The sequence below is a fragment of the Triticum urartu genome, chromosome 5A, assembly GCF_056163025.1.
Source record: "Triticum urartu cultivar PI428250 chromosome 5A, HENAU_Tu73, whole genome shotgun sequence".
In the NCBI taxonomy this organism is placed as follows: Eukaryota; Viridiplantae; Streptophyta; class Magnoliopsida; order Poales; family Poaceae; genus Triticum; species Triticum urartu.
In genome coordinates this window covers 215,164,222-215,187,850 of record NC_141877.1, presented here as the reverse complement: position 1 = coordinate 215,187,850, position 23,629 = coordinate 215,164,222, and the positions used below count along the sequence as shown (strand labels likewise).

At 39.9% G+C, this 23,629-nt stretch overlaps 1 protein-coding gene across 2 annotated transcripts; it reads left to right on the top strand.

Annotated features, from left to right (window-relative positions):
* Nucleotides 1–1,599: 1,599 nt before the first annotated feature.
* LOC125531257 (U-box domain-containing protein 44) lies at nucleotides 1,600–5,992 on the top strand. 2 transcript variants are annotated; one of them, XM_048695667.2, is made up of 5 exons: nucleotides 1,600–1,935; nucleotides 2,024–2,085; nucleotides 2,441–2,983; nucleotides 3,068–3,377; nucleotides 4,109–5,992. In XM_048695667.2, exons 3-5 carry the CDS (start codon nucleotides 2,453–2,455, stop codon nucleotides 5,689–5,691), a joined length of 2,424 nt encoding a protein of 807 aa, XP_048551624.1. In that variant the 5' UTR covers nucleotides 1,600–1,935; nucleotides 2,024–2,085; nucleotides 2,441–2,452; the 3' UTR covers nucleotides 5,692–5,992. The 2 variants fall into 2 exon arrangements, with proteins under 2 accessions (XP_048551624.1, XP_048551623.1); XM_048695666.2 differs by having other exon boundaries at nucleotides 2,021–2,085.
* The last annotated feature ends 17,637 nt before the right edge of the window (nucleotides 5,993–23,629 follow it).

The following is a 23,629-nucleotide window of genomic DNA, read 5'->3' as shown; positions in this document are numbered from 1 at the left end:
GTGCGGAAGGTCTTCCAGTTGATTTTTTGCCTTCACACAAGGAACCAACAACGTAGAGATTGCCTCAAGTTTGCGTGCATAATTGATTCGCGAACAAGCAGCAACGGAAGATGGCGTGAACTATTCCATGGTCCACGCACAAGCAACAGTAGTACTACTCCAGCCGCTTGATTTTCCTCCTCGATGGACGCACCGATCGTAGCGCAAAACATCTCAAATAGGCGAGGAAGCTGACTAGTCAATGGAGTTGACACTCCAGGTGGGGGCACGCGGAAAATCACACGCGAGAGGATCATGGCGACCACCGGCGACAAAGTACGCAGTGAATTGGGTTTAAGCGACTGCTGTCGACCCTTACTCTGATATCAATGTTAGAGGGTTTGTGGTCTACCCCTATTTCTCTATTCTTTTCCGTGGTGGCGCTCAGAATTCGCATATCTGGCTAGGAGACAGGGACCGTCTTATACTGTATTTTCAAAGAGTTCACCTCTTATACAGATAAGGTTCCTAGTCGTTGGAACTAGCTTTTGAGATAGAGTTCAGATCAAATTACCAATCACATTTGTCTGTTAAAGGATTCTACTCGTTATGTCCCTAGAGCACGCGTCTGTGAGCAACACGCCATAATAGAGTGCAAATTTCTCTAATTACGTAGATCAATATTAGGGCTATAATCTAACTATACGATCTAACTCCTTTCAACCATAAGTGTACCATGTAGTCTTTTCAATATAAACAATATATTGTATTCCATTGATAATCGATCAGCTTCCTTAAGAATATACTCCCTCCGCCCGGAAATATTTGTCGTAGAAATGGATACAAATGGATGTATCTAGAACTAAAATACATCTAGATACATCCATTCCTCGGCCAAGTATTTTCGGACGGAGAGAGTATTACTTAAGTACATACCAATAAGTAACAATTCCATGCTAAACATGTAAAGCAATTTTATGTATAAATACATGTATAATTCTGTAATGTGGTATTTCAAATATTAACAATTCTAAGTAATTTAAATATAGTTGTAGGACACATAATTCCAACATTCACCTCTTGTTCTATTTGTTTGGCACCGCTCCTTGTCATGTGACCTAAATAGATCTTTTATGTAGAAGTTTTATTTGATAGCTGAGATTTATAATGAGGAGAAGATGATAAACGAGGTGAACCTGAGATGTCATCAGTCTTACAAAGATTAGACTAGCCACAGTAAAAGTAACATAGATGATAACATCACACATATCTATACAAAATAGATGATGTGACAAGTAATTAATAAAGAAAGAGAGACACGTGCAACATAACTAGTTATTCATTGTTTTTGCGGTTGAACATAACTAGTTACTCATAACATCACATATATTAAGATAAAATGAATCTATAACCTAATAAATAAAGTGTTGGATAATATCATATAATAACAGTATATGTTACTTCCGAGTGTAAAAGTAATAACATAGATTAGTACGTATGTCTACGATTACTCCCCACTGATACTAGTCTTATCGGTCTGAATCCGATTCATCAGGCCCGAACCCCGCAAACCCACCCCGCTTTGCACAGTCCATAGCTAGAAATAGAAGGCGTTGCATAGAAACGAGCGGTTGATACGGCGCCCTCGGCCCTCCCGTGCGGCTTCGCTTACCCACTCGCAGCAGGCTAGCTGACTAGCAAGTAGCACCCGTCGCCGAGAAGTATCTCCCTTCCGCTCCCCTCTCCCCTACCCTTCCGGGTCTCGCCCTCCGCCTCACTGGTCCGCCTCCGCCGTCTCGTAGTTTCTCCCCCCGGCAGATCTTCCACCTTGTCCCCTCAGCCATATCGATCTGCTTCTCCTCCCCACCGCCATGGCTGGGTAGTGCCGCCGCAGTCGTGTGAATTGCTGTGGCCGGTCGTATTTGCTCTCCGTTGAGCGACTAATTCCTCTCCGAGGTACGCGCCCTGTCTTTCGGTGGTCCTGTGAACATCCCTCGTCGCTACCTCGTGCTAATCCCCGCTTTAACAATACTGCTCTCAGCAGGTGCTCCCCGGCCGCTGTCTCCACTAAGTGCGCTTCACTTTCCTATTACTCGTGGATTTGAGGTAAAATCCGTCCCAGTAGCATTGATATGTGATGGAAGTGATGCCAAGTTAGGTATATGTAATCGGTGTTAGTAGTAGGTTTGGTTGGATTTCTTACTAGTATAGAAAAATGATTATTGAACTTGGGGTTCTAAGTGCAATATATTCACATGAAAAATATATATACCTAATATCGAATGTTTTTCAGCAACTTTTGAGTATGTCTGGCATTTCGTGGCTTTAGGGTGACGATCTCAATATCTTTTGCACGCTCGTAGTAATCCTTTCCAATTGTTGCATGTCTTTCATTGCTGGCCTGTCTCTTATGAACCTACTATATATATCTCTGATTTCTTCCCTCTGAATTTGTATGCAGTGCCGTGGTGTGATGGCAGACGTTCAAGATGGTCATTATGATTCGTCCACTGACAGCTTGCGCGTTGAGCCTATTTATGAATCATTTCTTTGTCCACTCACAAAACAAATTATGCGGGATCCTGTCACTTTAGAGAGTGGTGCTACATTTGAACGGGAAGCCATTTTGAAGTGGTTCCAGGAATCTGATAGCAGTGGAAGGAGCCTTGTCTGCCCTATTACTAGGAAGGAGCTCAGCAGCACTGAGTTTAATCCAAGCATTGCTCTGAGAAACACTATTGATGAATGGATGCATAGGAATGAGGCAGCTAAACTTGATGTAGCCCGTAAATCCTTAACTTCCGAGAATTCAGAACATGATACTTTGCAAGCACTTGAATATGTTGTGGAGATATGTCAGAGAAGTAGATCCAGCAGACATGTAGTGAGGAAGCTTGGCTTGATAAGCTTAATTTCCGAGCTATTGAAGAATAGCAGTACAAAAGTACGGCAAAAGTCATTGGAAAGTCTTTGCTTTGTAGCTAAAGATGACAATGATAACAAGGTGCTTTTTTTATGAATCTACTTTCCATAGTTTTAAATTTGTCACCAATCTTGTGTTTCTAATATCCCAGAATTTTTTTCACAGGATGAGATTGCTGCCGGGGACAATATTCGCACAATAGTGAAGTTCTTATCTCATGGCCACGTCCAAGAGAAAGAACAGGCTGCATCTCTGTTATATGAACTTTCACAATATAAACCTCTTTCAGAAAAAATTGGGAGCGTTCCTGGGGCCATACTTATACTTGTTGGCTTGTCAAGTAGTAAAATAGAAAACCTGTTGACAGTTGATAGGGCTGATAAGACACTTGTGAATTTGGAGAGCTGTGAAAAAAATGTTAGACAGATGGCGGAAAACGGTAGACTGCAACCGCTTCTTAGGCTTCTTCTTGAAGGTATTATTTATACAATTTCCTTATTTAAAAAAAAGGCAGAGGTCATGTATGTTGCCATTGCCATTAAACTACTGACAGTGATATGTGCTACCCCTGGCGATATTCTCATTAATTTGCTTCTTATCTGTGTTTTGCTTTCCTGCATTCCTGTTTTATTGCTCTTTTATCTCACCATCCATATTGAATAGTCGTTTCTCACCACTTTTTGTTACCATAGTTATAAAAATACTTTTTCAAATACATAAAGCAGAAAATTATAACATACGAGGAATTAGACTCATAAGATAAAAAGAGAGTAATTATATACATTAGGATGTGGTGCATTACCCAGCTGCCTAGCTGCAGAATTCAAATTTATTTCAAGATGAAGGTAATTAATCATGGGATTGCTGCATGCCTAAGATGAACTATTTCGAACAGATTATTTCAGTTCACTTGTATATAGCTTTGTCACTGTGGTATTACTTCAGTGCATGGATAAGAATTCCCCCTCTAACATCAATATGTTGGGGCAGTTCATGTTGATTGGGTTAACTATTATGTGCAAGGTTCAGTTGGTATATGTCCACTTAAGTATTAGATTTTTCTTACTATGGGTATCTTCTAGTTAGCACGTGCACTGTATAAAAAATGTGTCACTGGAACGATAGAAATGTGTTATGACTGATATTCATTTTCCAATGTTCTTTCTTTGTACTCAGGGCTTAGTTCCTTCTTGTGTGCATTTGTAGGTTCAGCTGATACACAATTATCTATGGCTGCTTATGTTGGGGAGCTTGTTTTAACCAACGAGGTGAAGGTCTTTGTGGCACAAACAGCAGGCTCCGCACTAGTCAATATCATGAAAAGTGGGAATAGGGAGGCTAGAGAAGCAGCTCTGAAGGCACTGAATCAAATTTCATCTTACGACGTCAGTGCGAAGATACTAATTGAAGCAGGTATTCTCCCACCTCTCATAGCAGACCTCTTTACAGTTGGCAGTAATCAGCTTCCAATGAGGTTGAAGAAGGTATCAGCAACAATTCTTGCAAATGTTGTGGCATCAGGTGCAAATTTTCAGTCCATTCCACTTGACCACAACAGGCAGACACTGGTATCTGAAGAAATTGTTCACAATCTGCTTCATCTCATCAGCAATACAGGACCTGCAACTGAGTGTAAGTTACTCCAGGTGCTTGTTGGTTTAACTAGTTCTTCTACAACTGTCCAAGGCATAGTTGATGCCATCAAAAGCTCAGGGGCTACTGTCAGTTTAATTCAGTTTATTGAAGCACCTCAAAGAGAGGTTCGCATGGCTTCCATCAAGCTCTTGAATAACATATCACCATGTATGGGTCAAGAACTGGCTGAAGCTTTTCGTGGAAATTTTAGTCAACTCAGCAGCTTGATTAGAGTCATTGCCGACAACAATGGTATTTCTGAAGAGCAAGCACCAGCTGCTGGTCTTGTAGCTGATCTTCCTCTGCAGGATTCGGTGCTAACCAGACGTCTTGTTGAAGATGGGGCTTTCACCACAATAATATCCAAAGTGATAATGATCAGACAAGGGGAGAGTCGTGGGGGGCGTTTCGTCAACCCTTTTCTTGAAGGTCTAGTTAGGATAGTCTCCCGGATCACATTTATCTTGGAGGATGATCCAGATATCATTGCTGTTGCTCGTGAATACAATCTCACTGCACTATTTAGTGATCTGCTTCAGATGAATGGTCTTGACACTGTCCAGATTGTCTCTGCCACCGCACTAGGAAATCTATCTGGCCAGTCAAAGCATCTAACGAAGATTCTGCCACCTCCCAACGGGGGATTGTGTTTTTCAATATTTCCATGCCTCAGTCAGAAGTCTGTAGAAACTGGTGTCTGTAGAGTTCATCATGGAATATGTTCGTCAAGGGAAAGCTTCTGTCTCTTGGAAGGGAAGGTGGTGGAGAAGTTGGTTGCTTGCTTGGATCACAACAATGAGAAAGTTGTTGAAGCCTCTCTAACAGCACTGTCCACATTATTAGACGATGGAGTGGACATTGATCAAGGTGTGATGGTCCTGTGCGACGCAGAGGGCGTCAAACCAATTCTTGATGTATTGTGTGAGAATCGGACTGAGGCGCTGAGGCAGAGAGCGGTGTGGGCAGTAGAAAGGATCCTTAGGACGGATGAAATAGCTTATGAGATCTCGGGAAACCAAAATGTCAGTACAGCCTTGGTTGAAGCTTTCAGGCATGGTGACTTTAGGACAAGGCAAATTGCAGAGCGAGCACTAAAGCATGTTGATAAGCTGCCCAATTTCTCTGGGATATTTTCGAAGATCGGAGCACAGTGACCATGTTATGCAGAAGTAGGCTAGTTCTCTTATACCGGTCGCCTGCAGATCCTTTGGGTTGCATAAAGATACGTAACTCAAATATTGGCGCATGCCTAATCTCACACCAATCAGTTGCTTTCCCAGCTTAATCGTGTTAGTACTGCCGCTCTCCAAGTAGTTCCCAAACTAATCGAATTGATAGAATGGGAACTGAAGGTATTGTTGGTGTGTATCGTATAGTGTATATTTCCACCCTGTATGCTTGTTGTATCTGTATTATTCAGATGCTCAGATGCATAGCATGATATTTTTGTGTGAATATCCATTTCTGTGCCTGAGCCCATCTGATCTCGATGAACAGTAAAATAATAAAATACTAGAAAAATAAAAAAACTGATTATTTTTGCATGTCTGTACCAATTTTCAACGCGTTTGAACATCTGAGAGAAAGAAAAATATTGGTCTGAACAAAACATAAACAGTAAACTGTTTCACATACCACCAATTTTGATTTTTTTTTCTACTGAGAGCTACTTAGATGTGCAAACCCGTTGAAAATTGGCATGAACCTCACGCACCAAAACATTTTCCATAAAAAAAAGTTATTTTTTTATTTTTTTATAGTAATTTTTTTATTTTGCTGTTCATAGTCGAGAGCCATTTAGCGGCTCTCATTTTTGTGTTCATGCTGTAATCATACATAAGTTGGTTGAAACCTGAAAGAGAAAGAAAGAGCTTTTGCACACAATAAATTTTGTAGTTTTCATTCATTCCTTGTGTTGTTCATCGGACGGGAGTGTGTTATGGTTCCGTATGATGCGTGTTCCAGCTGAGTTCATAGTTTGTGCAATCTTTAATTAAGTAGTTAAGTTTGTGCAATCTTTAATGAAGTAGTTAATTGCTCTGAGAATACATATTTCAGTACCAGCTGAGTTCATAGCTTGTGCAATCTTTAATCAAGTAGTTAATTGCTCTGAGAATACATATTTCAGTAGTTCGACGTCTGATATATTTCAGTAGTTTAACACCGGCACATGTGCATGAAGTGGTATTTTTAACTTCTTTCTACCGTTAAATTGTTCTTTCTCTCCTTCCAGCTAAAATCTTTCCCTTTCCAGCTCAATTGTAATCCTCCATCCACACATTAAGGCCTTGTTTGGTTCCAAATAAGTCACCAACTTATAAGTCGAAAAGTAAAAAAATGACTTATTTTATCAAACAGACCCAACTTATAAGTCATAAGTTGCTTCATCCTAACTTAAAACTTATAAGTCACCCCCTTTTACATGGGTCTCACCATCTTTACATAAAAAAAAACAAGCTGGAAATGTGTGGTCAGGTGACTTATAAGTCAGGTAACAATCAAACAGGCGTGACTTATAAGTCACTGGTTTTAAATCACCTGACTTATAAGTCAGGTGACTTATTGAAACCAAACAGGCCTAAATTTTGAACACATAGCCATGCACTTTATCGGCCTGTTTAAGGAATGCTCCGGCTTGTATAGATTCTAAAGCTATCATCTAAGCAAAAACCTATGATGTGGCAAGTTAATTAAGAGAAGAAATGAGTGTAGTGACCCTACAAAGAAACAATGCTAAGCGCGCAAATTTAGGCAAAACATTTAAATGAAAGTAGCTCACCAATGCATGAAAGAATTTAGTTGCTAAATGAGGAAGCTTAGCAACAACAAGTTAAGTACCCACGCATGACCCTTTCCAATGCTCCATGGTGTACATGTGCTAAGGGTGTCAAATAGGCAAAAAAGTGATTTGTCAAAACAATTAAAAAGAAGAGAACATTAATGCATAGTATCATATATTAGTATCATGTAATACTTTATTTATTGCCATGCATGACACATAGTAGCATAGCATTTATTATGATACGGTATTATGATATGATACTCAACTCTCTCTTTCTTCATTTAGTTCTACGACACCTCGTCAAAATTAACTAGTCGGCATGCATAGTACCTAGCTATGTTACCACATCACTCTCTTTCTTTATTAATTACTTGCCACATCATCTATTTGTCTAAATATATGTGATGTTACCACCTATGTTACTCCCATTGTGGGTAGTCTTGGTGACCTCAAGAGGAAACGGTGCTAAGCACGCGGACCTATGCACAATGACTACCAACCAATACATGAAGAAGTTTAATTGTTAAACAATTCAGTAAGTGAAACTTAGCTACAAAAGCTAAGCACCTATGCATTGTGAAGACTAGTTGCTAAGATTTTTGATGCACTTAGCACTACAGGTAAGCACCAATGCATTGGAAGTGGCCAAGGCTTTAGTTGCTAAACTTTTTAATGTGTTTAACACTTCATCTAAGCACCGGTGCATTGGAAGAGGCCTAATCCTTATTTAGTCTAACACACACCGGAAAACCCTTTTGGAGCTCGGCCTCCGGTGAGACCTCCAAATTTAAATTTGAAATTTCATCGAAATTCATATTTTTACATTTCAAAAAATTCTGAAATAAATTACAGATATATATGAAGGCATAACACACATGTGTGTAAATTTTTGGTTCAAAATACATTGAAATGAGGGTTGTGCAAAAAACACAAATTTGGGCTGTTTAATACATTATACTATTCATCCTTTTAGGATATGAATTTATCTTTTTTGTACAGGTCGCAACTCAAGGTATTTAATCATGAATTTTTACACACATGTGAGCTACATCCTTACATACACACATATTTTTTCAGATTTTTTTGAACCATAAAAATTTGAATTTGAAATTTTCAAAAATAAAAGCATCCATGGAGCTCGGCCTCCAAAACGTTTTTCTCATCACACACACACACAAAGAAGCATATACTAGCTTAGCCTTCATCGAGTCCTTCGGCACTTCAATTTTTGACGAACGTCAATCCACAATACTTCACTTTTTTTGCAGGTGTACAACACTCTTTACTCATGATACTAAAACCCGCTAAAACACTTACCGTCCTTCACTAGTCCCTTTAATCTGTATCAACAATGCCAAAATATACTAAATGGCATAATTGCACTATTTTTTTAAAAAAGATGACAACAAAATTAATGCTCACAACCAGATATAACAAGTAAGGACATGACAACTTAGCGCCCGAGGGCTCCCTAATTTAATTGAGCAGACCCTTCTAATATGAAAAGTGTAACCAGTCCCTCGCACATGCTTCCAAAAAAAGAAACACCATGGTCCCCTGCCACTCACCTTGTGCAAACATGATCCAGAGACGTTAACAAAGAAATCAGCCTAGATCTTGTCTTCACATGTATTTATTTGAGAGTTTAGAAAGTTTAAAAAGCCATAACTTTTGCTGGGTTGAAACCCAAAAGAAAAGATTGAGGAGCTGGATGAAGGCTAAGTTTAGGGACCGTATTTTAGGTATTTTGAACTACAGGGATTAAAGTGGGGAAAATTCACCCACAATCTCGACACTTAAGCTGGAACCCACTTTAGTCCTTGTAGTTCAAATTACCTGAAATACGGTCCCTAAACTTGTCAAAAGGGTTCACCTACGGTCTCTAATACAAATTTGGCTACCGTATTTGATGAGGTGGCACCGATCAACTGGATCCAGTTGGCTTTGACTAGACACATCGGTGAAAATGATGTAATACACAGGTACTCAAGTTTTTTTGTAAAATCGGTAGAACTAAAAGGAGCTGATGTTTCGCCCACCGCTCGCCGACCATATGATACACTCCTCGCAGAGCATCACGGCCCACTCCAGCTCCGCCACCACCTTCGACATCACCGACTGCCTGCACCCGTTCCGCGTCGAACCTCCGCCGCCGGCGTACGCCGGTGGACACTCGCTCGACGCGCTTGATGGCGACCTCCTGCCCGTCGGGGAGCTTCATGCGGGAGCGGCAGCTTCGGGTCCGTGTACTGCCCATCCAGCTCTAGTGGCCATGAGGGCTCGTCGTGGGCGACAGACTATGACCTGTACGAGCTGCTGGGGGTAGAGCCCTCATCGCCATATGACGACTTCAAAGCCAGCTATCAGGCGCTGCAGAAGCGCTGCTACCCGGACGTCGAGGGTAACGGCGGCAACGCCGGGCATGGCCGTGGTGCTCAATGAGGTGTACGCGCTACTGTCGGACCCGACGCAGCACCGAGCCTATGGGAGGACGCGCGTTGGTCTGAGTTCCAGGGCTACACGGGGCGCCCGCTCTACTTGTCGTGGCGCAGCGGAGACACCGAGACGCTCGCTGTGTTCGTCAACGAGGTCGCTTGCGTCGTCTTCCTCAAGTGCGCGCTCCTTCGGCGTCTAAAGTTTCCCCACTAAAGTGCAGCCAGTATGGTCATCCTGCCATGGGAGGACGTGAGGGCCGCAGGAGCATGCTAGTGTGCTGCGTCGTCGCCGGTCGCTTCCGTCATACCTGCCGACGTACACCCTGAAGAGTGATAACCCACAAGTATGGGGGATCAATTGTAGATTTTTCGATAAATAAGAGTATCGAACCCAATGAGGAGCTAAAGGTAGAATTTATATTCTCTTCAAGTTCTATTGACCACAGATACAACTCTACGCACACTTAACATTTGCTTTCACCTACAACAAGTATGAAATTAGAAGTACTTTGTAGGTGTAATCTATAACTACTTTGCAAGAATAAAACTAGAAGTACTTTATGAGATAATAAAAAATTAGTTATTTAGTAGAAATATTATTTTTGTAAAACAACAGAAGGATTTTGTCCCTAGGCAATCGATAACTAGACCGGTAATCATTATTATAATTTTATATGAGGGAGAGGCATGAGCTAACATACTTTCCGTACTTGGATCATATGAACTTATGATTGAAACTCTAGTAAGCATCCACAACTACGAAAGAACATTAAGGTAAAACCCAACCATAGCATTAAGTATCAAGTCCTTTTTACTCCCATACACAACAACCCCTTACTCGGGTAGAAGCTTCTGTCACTCTCGCCATCCACTATAAGCGAATCATGAAAGTATTGCAACAACCTACAACGGTAATCCCACATGCTTGCGTGACATGGACGGCACCATAGGACAATACCAAAATAAAACATACAACTCAAACAATCACGATCATCAATCAACCCATAGGACAAAACAAATCTACTCAAACATCATAGGATGGCCATACATCATTGGATAATATATAGCATGAAGCACCATGTTTAAATAAAGAATTACATTAGGAATAGAGAGGTTACACCGTTGCACAGAGGGGGAGAGATTTGGTGATGACGGCCGCGAAGTTGTTGGTGTAGATCGTCGTCATGATGATTGCCTGGCGTCGTTCCAGCGCACCAGGTGAGAGGAGGAGAGAGCCCCCTCCTTCATTTTCTTGCTTGGTGCCCCCCTAGATGGGAGGAGAGTTTCCCCTCTCATCCATGGTCTCCATGGCTCCCGGAGGGCAGGAGCCCCTCCCAGATTGGATCTCTATCTGTTTTCTTCTGTTTTGCGTTTTTTGTTTTCAGGCTGAAAACCGATTCTTAAATTCTCGGAGATCCATAACTCTGACCGGGCTGAAATTTTAACACATTTTTTCCTGATATAATCTTTATTGTTGCGAAAGAAGGGCGTCAACCGACTTACGAGGGGGCCACAAGCCACATGGGTGCGCCTAGGTGGCTTGTGGCCACCTCGGGCACCGTCTTGCGTTGATTATTCTTCCCAAAAATCACATATATTCCAAAATAAAACTCCACAAATTTTTATCACGTTTGGACTTCGTTTGATATAGACATTACATGAAACAAAAAAATATGCAACAAACATAAACTAGCACTAGGCACTGGATTAATATGTTAGTCCCAAAAATAATATAAAATGTTGCCAAAAGTATATGAAAATTGTAGAATATTGGCATGAAACAACAAAAAAATATAGATACGACGGAGACGTATCAGCATTCCCAAGCTTAATTCCCGCCCTTCCCCAAGTAGGTAAATGATAAAAAAAGGTATTTTTATGTGGAATGCTACCTAACATAATCTAGATCATATAATCTAATCATGGCGTGAATATTAAGATACGAGTGATTCAAAGCAATATTCCATAATTTGATATAAACACATCAATACTCTAGCATACCAACAAACAATCATGCCTTTTAAAATAGAAATGCTAAAGAGTGCTATCCCTACAAAATAATATAGCCTTTTCATGCTCCATCTTCTTAACACGAAATATAAATCATGTACTACCCCGGTGTTAGCCAAGCAATTGGTTCATACTTTTTAACGTGCTTCAGCTTTTTCAATCCCCATGCAATACATGAGCGCAAGCCATGTACATAGCAATATGTGTGCAATAGAATGCAGTGGTAGAGATTAATATGGAGAAGACAAAAAAGAAAGAAAGTCTCATATCCACGCGACTAATCAACGGGCTATGGAGATGCCCATCGAATGATGTCAATGCGAGGAGTAGGGATTACCATGCAACAGATGCACTAAGAGATATAAGTGTATGAAAGCTCACACTAAAAACTAAGTGGGTGTGCATCCAATTTGCTTGCTCATGAAGACCTCGGGCATTTGAGGAAGCCCATCATCGGAGTATACAAGCCAAGTTCTATAATAAAAGATTACCACTAGTATATGAAAGTGAGAACATAGGAGACTCTCTATATGAAAAACATGGTGCTACTCTAAAGCACAGGCATGGTAAAGTATAGTAACATTTCCCCTTCTCTCTTTTTCTCTCATTTTTTCGTTTTCTCTCATTTTTCTTTTTCTTTTTCTTTTTTTGGGCTCTTTTTTTCTTCTTCTTTTCTTTTTTTGTCTGGTGTCTCCTCCCGACTTGCGGCAGAATCATAGTCTCCATCATCCTTTCCTCACCGGGACAATGCTCTAATAATGATGATCATCACACTTTTATTTACTTACAACTCAATATTACAACTCGATATCTAGAACAATATGACTCTAGCGTAGCAAAGATAAAAAAACAGATAAGCCATGAAAATATCATGCTAGCTATCTTACGGTCATGCAAAGCAATATGATAATGAATGCTCAAGTCATGTATATGATGATGATGGAAGTTGCATGGCAATATATCTGAGAATGGCTATGGAAATACCATAATAGGTAGGTATTGTGGCTATGGAAATGCCATAATGTGTGATAGAGCGCATCATATCACAGGGTTTGGATGCACCGGTGAAGTTTGCACCAACTCTCGAGGTGAGAAAGGGCAATAATGCACGTTACAGAAGAGGCTAGCAAATTGCGGAAAGGTGAGAGTGCGTATAATTCATGGACTCACATTAGTCATAAAGAACTCACATACTTATTGCAAAAGTCTATTAGCCCTCAAAGTAAAGTACTACTACACATGCCCCTAAGGGGTAGGTCGGTAGGAGTTAACCATCGCGCGCGGCCGACCTCCATGCAAAGGAATACACGCAATAATAAATCATGCTCCAACTTCTTAGCATAACTAAAGACTATACGTGCATGCTTCGGGAATCACAAACCTCAACACCAATTTTATTACTAAACCACAACCATTCACTAGTACCTCCCACATATTACCATCTCTATATCGCAAAACTATTGCAAGGAATCAAACATATCATATTTAGTGAGCTAAAAGTTTTATGTAGGATTTTATGACTAACCATGTGAATGACCAATTCCCATTGACTCTTTAAATAGGTATAAGTGAAGCAAGAGAGTTTAATTCTTTCTACAAAATACCACACTCTAATAAATATAAGTGAAGCAAAATAGCAAGTTTTCTAGATGTAGAGAAACAAACATCCAACCAAATGATATAAGTGAAGCTCATGAAGCATTCTATAAAGCCATACTCAAAAGATATAAGGGAAGTGCAAAGAGCATTCCATAAATCAACCAAGGACTATCTCATACTATCATGGTGCAGCACTAAAATAAAAATAAAAAACACATGATGCTCCAAGAATTTACGCATACCATGTGAACAAAACAGAAAAAAAACATACCGATAATTGTTGAATAAAGATGGGATGCCTTCCGGGGAACCCCCAAGATTAGACATTTGAGTCTCCTTGAATATTTACTTGGGGTGCCTTGGGCATCCCCAAGCTTTAACTCTTGCCTCTCCTTATTCTCCTCATATCGATACTGCCTCGATCTTCGAACACTTCATCCACACGAAACTTAACCAAACTTTTTATCGGGGTTAGTACATATAACATCAAATCCCATCATGTCCTACTGTAATATTATTGTATAATTATAATCAAACATTACCCAATGTATGATATCACAATTCTATGGCTCCCAAGTCAACGGGGCTCAACAAGATTTCAAACATAAGCAAATAACGAAATTATATCAACAATCTATGAAAATAGGACAGTCTGTGAAGATGCAGATGGTACATATACTTATGTAACTCAAAACTTTCTGAAAAATTAGGACAAAATAAATAATTTTCATAGAAGTACTATGTAAAAATTTTTAGAAACTTTTGATGTTCCAGTAAAAAAATATAAATTGATGCACCACCGCCAAAGTTTCTGTTTTTGCACCGCACATACCAAACAAGCAATTTAAACACCCTAACGATAAATCTTGGCACATAATTTTTATAATACAATGGATTTGTACAAGGGGGTAATTATTTTTGTTCAGAGGTTTCTGTAATCAAGGTTCACAAAGTTTCCATGGGCATGAAAAAAGTTCAAGGCTAGCTCCCACTTCAACAATGCTCATCTTTCTTACTTTCACTTTTATTTTTGAGAAAGTTTTAGGTTCCCCTCTATATTTTTTGTTTTAAACTTTTAGAAGCACACAACATAAGTAAATGACTCTAAAACTTCTAGATTGTCTCCCAGACAACGCTTTCTTTAAAGCCATTAAGCTAGGCATAAAGTGCTCAAGTAATAGATCCACCCAGATCCCATGGAATATCAATGCCAATTTTAAGTAACATTGATTTGTAATTTAGTAGTGAGCACAAAGTAATATATATCACATAACAATGGAGTCTAACTCTCTTCCTATGCATCGACATGCCATAAAAGAACAATTCATGCACACATAGTAAAGGTCGATACATATCATAGTTTGTTGCAGTTTTATTGTGTTGGAAACATAGAGAGGTGAAGATGTGGTTCCTCTCTCATAATAATTGCAAATAGGAGCAGAAAGCACATGCATATTATATTCATCAAAATTATCATGTGTAATAGTAAAAAGCTGAAGGAAATATGCCCTAGAGGCAATAATAAATTTGTTATTTTATATTTCCTTATATCATGATAAATGTTTATTATTCATGCTAGAATTGTATTAACCGGAAACTTGATACATGTGTGGATACATAGACAAAACACTGTGTCCCTAGTAAGCCTCTACTAGACTAGCTCATTAATCAAAGATGATTAAGTTTCCTAACCATAGACATGTGTTGTCATTTGATGAACAGGATCACATCATTAGGAGAATGATGTGATGGATAAGACCTACCCGTTAGCTTAGCATAATGATCATTAAGTTTTATTGCTACTGCTTTCTTCATGACTTATACATATTCCTTTGACTATGAGATTATGCAACTCCCGAATACCGGAGGAATACCTTGTGTGCTACCAAACGTCACAACATAACTGGGTGATCATAAAGATGCTCTACAGGTATCTCCAAAGGTGTTTGTTGGGTTGGCATAGATCGACATTAGGATTTGCCACTCCGAGTATCGGAGATGTATCTCTGGGCCCTCTCGGTAATGCACATCATGATAAGCCTTGCAAGCAATGTGACTAATGAGTTAGTTGCATGATGATGCATTACGGAACGAGTAAAGAGACTTGCCGGTAACAGATTGAACTAGGTATGAAGATACTAATGATCGAATCTCGGGCATGTAACATACCGATGACAAAGGGAATAACGTATGTTGTCATTATGGTACGACCGATAAAGATCTTCATAGAATATGTGGGAACCAATATGAGCATCCAGGTGCTGCTATTGGTTATTGACCGGAGAGGTTTCTCGGTCATGTCTACATAGTTCTCGAACCCATAGGGTCCGCACGCTTAACATTCAATAACGATTTTGTATTATATGAGTTATGTGATTTGGTGATCAAATGTTGTTCTGAGTCCCGGATGAGATCACGCACATGACGAGGAGTCTCGAAATGGTGGAGAGGTAAATATTCATATATAGGACGATAGTATTTGGACACCGGAAGTGTTTCGAGGGTACCGAGTACGTATCGGGTCACCGGAAGGGGTTCCGGGCTACCCCCGACAAACTATATGGGCCTTATGGGCCAAGAGGGGAAACACACTAGCCAAAAAGGGGCTGGTGCGCCCCCCATATGGGTTGGCCAAATTGGAGAAGGAAAGGGGAAGGAGGAAAGAAAAAAGGGAATAGGATTCCCCCTTCTCCCTCTTCCCTTCCTACTCCGAATAGGAATAGGAAAGGGGGGAGGCCGAATTGGGAGGTGCCCAAGTAGGATTCCTCCTACTTGGGGCGCCCCCTTGGCTGCCTCTCCTCCCCTCTAACCTATATATATGAGGGGGGCACCGCTAGAACACAGAACAAACATTGTTAGCCGTGTGCAGTGCCCCCTCCACAGTTTACGCCTCCGGTCATATTCACGTAGTGCTTAGGCGAAGCCCTGCGCAGATCACTTCACCATCACCGTCACCACGCCATCATGCTGACGGAACTCTCCCTCGACACTTTGCTGGATCAAGAGTTGGAGGGACGCCATCGAGCTGAACGTGTGCAGAACTCAGAGGTGTCGTACGTTCGGTGCTTGATCGGCTGAATCAAGAAGACGTTCGACTACATCAACTGCATTAAGCTAACGCTTCCACTTTCGGTCTATGAGGGTACGTGGACACACTCTCCTCAACAAAAGCAACCCATCAATATAATCCTTAATAAGAGCAAACTTCTCCGATATAGTGTAGTTAGGATAATTCAAAAAGGCAATAGGACTATCATGTGTGGGTGCAATAACAACAATTTCATTCTTAAAATAAGGAATGATATGTCTCCGTCGTATCTACTTTTCCAAACACTTATGCTCTTGTTTTGGACTCTAATTTGCATGATTTAAACGAAACTAACCCGGACTGACACTGTTTTCAGCAGAACAACCATGGTGTTTTTTGTGTACAAATAAAAGTTCTCAGAATTGGACGAAACCCTTTTGAGATTTCTTATGGAATATATAAAAAATACTGGAGCGCAGATCCACAAGAGGGGACCCACCAGTGGCCCACGAGGCACATGGGCGCGACCACCCCCTGGGAGTGCCCATGTGGCTCATAGGGCCCACATGGCTCCGCCGACCCTAATCTCAAGCCTATAAATTACTATTTTTGGATTAAAAATAGGAGAAGAACTTTCATCGCGTTTTACGATATGGAGCCACCGCCACCTCCCGTTCTTCATTGGGAGGCCAGATCTGGAGTCCGCTCGGGGCTCCGGGGAGGGGGATTCATCGCCATCATCATAACCAACCCTTCTTCATCACCAATTTCATGATGCTCACCAAAGGGAGTGAGTAATTCCTTTGTAGGCCTGCTGGACGGTGATGGGGTTGGATGAGATTTACCATGTAATCGAGTCAATTTGTTAGGGCTTGATCCCTAGTATCCACTATGTTCTGAGATTGTTGTTGCTATGACTTTGCTATGCTTAATGCTTGTCACTAGGGCTCGAGTGCCATGATTTCAGATCTGAACCCTTTATGCTTTCATGCATATATTTGAGTTCTTGATCCTATCTTGGAAGTTATACGCACCTATTACGTGTTATGATCCGCATACCCTAAGGTGACAATAATTGGGATTCTTTCCGATGATTACCATAGTTTGAGGAGTTCATGTATTCACTATATGTTAATGCTCTGTTCTGGTTCTCTATTAAAAGGAGGCCTTAATATCCCTTAGTTTCCTTAGGGACCGCGCTGCCACGAGAGGGTATGACAAAATATGTCATGCAAGTTCTTATCATAAGCATGTATGACTATATATGGAATACATGCCTACATTACATTGATGAATTGGAGCTAGTTCTATGTCGCTCTAGGTTGTTACTGTCACATGATGAATGTCATCAAACACAATTATCCATCATTGATCCAATGCCTACGCTTTTCATATATTGATCTTTGCTAAGTTACTATTGATGTTGCTGCTGTTAAAATCACTACAATAATGCTACTGTTACCGTTACTACTGTTACTATTACCACCGCTATCAAACTACCATACTACTGTGCCACTGATCAATTTGCTGCATATATTTAGTTCTCCAAGTGTGGTTGAATTGAAAACTCAACTGCTAATACTTACAAGTATTATTTGGCTCCCCTTGTGTCGAATCAATAAATTTGGGTTGAATACTCTACCCTCGAAAACTGTTGCGATCCCCTATACTTGTGGATTATCAAGAACTTTTTCTGGCGCCGTTGCCGGGGAGCATAGCTCTATTTGCCGAGTCACTTGGGATTTATATCTGTTGATCACTATGAAGAATATGAAGGATGGTAGAACCGAGATCATTCCCTCTAAAACAAGGGGCGGTAAGGAACTGCCATCTAGCTCTGCACTTGGTTCACCTTCTGTTTTGAATAGGCTTGCGAGACCACCACCTGCTATTAATTCTGATGTGTCGCACGTAATTGATGATGCTACTTCTACTATGTATGATGCTATTGATGATGCCAGTACTTTGCTTGATGAAACTAGTCCACTAGGTGAATTTCTTGATGAACAACTTGCTAAAGCTAAAGAATTTGAAAATGGTGAAACTGATGAAATTTATGATTCAACTATTATACCTAGCTCCCCTACAATTGAAATTCCTAAGATACCCGAGGGCTATGTTGTTGGTGAGGTGATAACTAGAGAACCTCTTGCTTGCAATGATAGAGATGATGTTAAGAAATTACTATGTAAGCTAAAAGAAAAAGAAAATCTCTGAATGCAAGAATGAAATATGATCCTAAGTTTTCTACTTCACCTATCTTTGTCACTGATAAGGATTATGAATTCCCTGTTGATCTTGAGTTAATTACTTTGGTTGAATCCGATCCTTTCTATGGTTATGAATCAGAAACTGTTGTGGCACACCTTTAAATTGAATGATATAACCACCCTATTTGCTCGTGAGGAAAAAAATCGCTCCTACTATATCCTTAAGTTGTTTCCTTTCTCACTAAAAGGTGATGCTAAGATATGGCTTCATACTCTTGCTCCTGGCTGTGTGCGTAGTCCCCAGGATATGATATATTACTTCTCCGAAAAATATTTTCCTACTCATAAGAAACAAGCTGCCTTTCAAGAAATATTTAACTTTGCGTAAATTAAAGAAGAGAATCTCCCTCAATCTTGAGGGAGGCTTCTCCAATTACTTAATGTTTTGCCTGATCATCCTGTTGAGAAAAATGAAATAGTGGATATCTTTTGTAATGGACTAACCGACGCTTCTAGGGACTACCTGGATAGTTGTGTTGGTTGTGTTTCAGGGAACGAACTGTTGAACAAGCGGAATAACTATTGAATAATATATTGAGGAATGATAATGATTGGACACGTCCCGAAGATATACAAGAGGCAGAGAAATCTATGAAAGAAAAGGGTATTAAAGCTAAAGATGTTAAGAATTTACCACCTATTGAAGAAATACATGGAATTGACACCCCGACACAGGTAGTAAAGGTAAATTCTCTTAATAGATTTGTTGAAGGTGATATTGCTTATAATAAATCCGCTAGTCAATGCCTGGACAAATTTGACAATTACATTGTTAAGCAAGAACACTTTAATATGTATGTTACCAAGCAATTAAAACATAATGCCTTCATGATAGATCGTTTGAGTGATTTAATGTTTAGAATTGCTAATGATGTGAAAGGTCTAGGTAAACATGCATACATGGTCCAAACTCACTTAGAACAAGTTTCTAAGTATCAAAATGATTTGCTCAATGAGATGAATAATAATATGAATGATTATGATGTTAGAGTAATGACTAGAGGAGGTAGAATGACTCAGGAGCCACTTTATCCTGAAGGTCACCCTAAACGAATTGAACAAGATTCTCATAGAAATCTAGTACATCTAAGAAGAAAAATAAAAAATAAAATAAAAATGATAGGACTTTGAAGCGGTCACCCTAAAAGAATTGAACAAGATTCTCAGAGAAATCTAGTCCATCTAAGAAGAAAAATAAAAATAAAAATGATAGGACTTTGCATGCTTCTAGTGAACATGAGGTAGAAAAACCTTCTGAGAATAGTAATGAAGTTTCTATTTCTGATGATGAGACACAATCTGGTAATGAACATTCAAATAGTGATAATGATAATGATAATGATGACATTCATGTTGATGCTCAACCAGACAATGATAAAGAACCTGATAATGATGCTCAAGTAGAACGTGCTGTTGATCTTGATAACCCACCTCCTAAGAATAAACGTTACGATAAAACAAATTCCATTGCTAGAAAAAATGGTAAATAAAGAGAACCATTGGCTTAGAAACCCATGCCTTTTGTACTAAGCCACCTAAGAATAAGGATGAGGAAGAATTTCAATGCTTTGCTAAAATGCTCAGGCCAGTCTTTTTGAGTACTTGTTTGACTGATATTTTAAAGATGAACCCATATGCTAAATATATGAATGATATTGTCACTAATAAAAGAAAGATACCTAAAGCTGAAATCTCCACCATGCTCACAAATTATTCTTTTAAGAATGGAGTACCTAAGAAACTAGGAGATCCAGGAATACCTAATATACCATGCTCCATTAAAAGAAACTATGTCAAACTGCTTTATGTGATTTGGGAGCCGGTGTTAGTGTTATGCCTTTCTCTTTATATAGAAGGCTTGATTTGAATAAACTGACACCTATTGATATATCATTGCAAATGGTTTAAAAATCAACTGCCACACCTATCGGTATTTGTGAGGATGTGCCTGTTGTAGTTGCAAACGTGACTATCTTAATAGACTTTGTTATACTTGATATGCCCAAGGACAACAACATGTCGATTATCCTTGATAGACCCTTTTTGAATATTGCAGGGGCTATTAATGCTTGCAAAAAAGCAAGATCACTTTATCAATGGTGATGAGCATACGATACACTTTCCGAAGAAACAATTTCAAGTGAATGGTATTAATATTATTGAAAAAGCTTCGAAAATTACTATTGGAAGTTTTCAACTCCCTCTTCCTACTGTAAAAAAGAATATAAAACTCTTATTATTGGGGAGATGCATATACCCGTTGAGGTAACCTAGTGTTATACGAAGATTCTTTGGATTCATGTTACTCGTAAATAGTTTGTTAATAAGACTTGATCAACTTTATTAATGGATTCTTTTTTGGGGCATGAGGTCGATGAATTTAGTAAGCACAACCTTATGTACCTACTATTTGTTCTCTATTATTCTTAGTTAAATACAACAAAATGCCATGATTTTCCTATTTTCTGAATTATCCGTGCAATAAAAAATGGCCAAAAAATAAAAGTGCTCAGAATGATGTAAAATTTTAACATGATTTTTTCTGGAATATTTGAGAATTTTTTGCACTGATGACAACCTTGGGGGATGCCCCTACTGCCCACGGGGCACATGGGCATGACCCCCTAGGCGCGCCCATGTGGCTTGTGGGCCTCACATGACTCCCTCACTTATCCCTTTAGCCCACTTCATCCCTTACCTCTAGAAAAAATTCCTGGTAGCTCTCTCCCTCGTGTTCTTGCCCCCAAACCTGAGATTTTTGATCTCTTTGCTCAGAGCTCCATTTCCGAAACTGTTTTGGGGATTGCTCCTTGGTATGTGACTCCTCCATTGCTCCAGTTAGGTTTTGCTTTACTGTATTATATTTTGCATAATTAGCTTCTCTTGGTGCTACAAGAAATGAGCTTGCATGTTGAATTACTTGAGTTCCAAGTAGTTTGAATGCTTGATATAGCCTCTAGACATTCATATGAGTAGTTGCTAACAATCTTGTGAAGTTTTATTGACATCATTTAGTGGTCCAATTTTTTTTAGAAATTTGTTCTTAGGAAAATGAACTTATTTAGGAGGAGTTCTTTGAGGAGGTGGTCCTCGGAGGGATCCTCAAGTGGGAGCTCGGTACATCAAGCGTATGTCGAACCAAGGGAAAGTTTTGCACGGACCGCTGAAGCAAAATCATGCTGGTGGCCGTGTGATGAATTCCTGATAGGTGCGGGTATTAAGGAAGAATTCAAACAATACAATCATAATACTGAGCTCGCTCCCTTCCTCACAGATAAGTGCACACAACACTACGACCTTACACATTCGTTCATGAAAAAGTTTGAGTATCACTCTTGCAGTTCTAGAGTCTCGTTTCACTTATATGATAGATCCTATGGAATGTCTCTAGAAGAATTCTATGATGCATGCAAAATTCCATATTGGGGTTCGCTTAGCAAACCACCTAGACCTGATTATGAGATGTTCCTTAACAGCCTTTGAAATGGTGAGGATAGGGGAGTTACACATGCTAGAATAAAAAGCATTCATTTTCCCGCTATTCGTTACTTTGCACTGTTTAATGGAAAATGTATCTCTCGTAAAAAAAGATTGTAGTGCACTTTGTGCCCCCAATTTGAGCATTATTCACACTGCCGTAACATGACTTAAACCGTATAATCTTGGGGCAATTGTTGCACGTAGGTTGCATCGCAACATCGGTAATGGTGATCTATATGGAGGAATTTATGCCTCTCGCATAGCTGCGAGGCTAGGGTCTCGCCTAGGCCCAATGATCCTATTCTACATGACAAATACTTAGACTTTGAGGCAATGCAACTCCATGATTTTATTAGGGATGGAGCTTCGAACTATGACTATAACTTAATATTCGATAAATATCATGTCGTGTCTGTTATTTTGCCTGCACCTGCTCTCTTTGATTTTCAGAGGAAACAAATATGTTTCATCTATGAGAGTGAGGCACGTGAGTACAATGTAGCAGTAGAAGCTGCACGGAGAGCCTCCACGAGCCACCACTTTGATTATTACCTAGACCAGCGTTGGTGATTACTAAGCTAGGCAAGAGCCTAAGCTTGGGGGAGTACATTTTCTCACCGACATTACATTCACGTTCACACATTGCATTCTAGTTGTCGGTGTTCCTCCTCTTTCATTGTATAATCCTTGTTAGTTTTACTTTTGCTTTCTTCTTGTGTGCTTGCAAAACTTAGAGAAAATCCAAAAATATTTCTCGCTTCTTTTCGATTTTCCTTTCTAGTTTAATTAGTTGTAGTATTAAAAAGAAAACCCAAAAACATTTCTCGCTTCTTCTTTTGCTGGTCGGGAGCTTTCCTGTGTAAATAGTTTTTCTCAATTTTGTTTTTCCTTCGTTAATTTGCTTCCTTTAGGTAAAAACTAAAAACTCCAAAAATATTTTTGTGTGTTTCTCTATAATTATTTTCTTCTATTGAGTCATCATAAGGAGAAGACCATGATGAAAATGTTGAGTGGCTTTCTATGACTTGTGTCGTGGTCTTGTCACGACAGATGCCCTTGTGAAAGGACTTAGTCGCAACGTAGGTTAGCTTGAAGGGGTTGAATGGGACAAAGGACACATGGATTTCCTAGGTTCAGCCCCTCTCAACGAGGTAAAAGCCTACTCCTGCTTTTGTTGACTATTGCTTGGGTATTGATTACAAGGGAGCGGAATCGCTTGACCTAGCTATCGATCAATTGTTTCTTGAATTAACCCGCCGTAGGGTATCGCCTTTATATACACAGGTCGAGGCCCTGGGCTTACAAGAGTCCAAGTCAGATCACACAATGTGACCAACTCAGTTTCTAAGTCGACTTGCCTTACCAGGCAAGTCACCATCGGGCGGTTCACACCCCTGGGTCTAGGGCCTCCAACATGCCCGCTTCTTAAGCCGCCTCTAGTCTTCATGTCTTTTCAGGCGCATCTAAGCCTTTTATTCTTGAGTTGCC

Coding starts and splice junctions, on each gene's coding strand:
- LOC125531257 (XM_048695667.2), top strand. CDS start 2,453: ATGGCAGACGTTCAAGATGGTCATTATGATTCGTCCACTGACAGCTTG. Junction 2,984..3,067: donor AAGATGACAATGATAACAAG/GTGCTTTTTTTA, acceptor TTTTTTTCACAG/GATGAGATTGCTGCCGGGGA. Junction 3,378..4,108: donor TCTTAGGCTTCTTCTTGAAG/GTATTATTTATA, acceptor GTGCATTTGTAG/GTTCAGCTGATACACAATTA.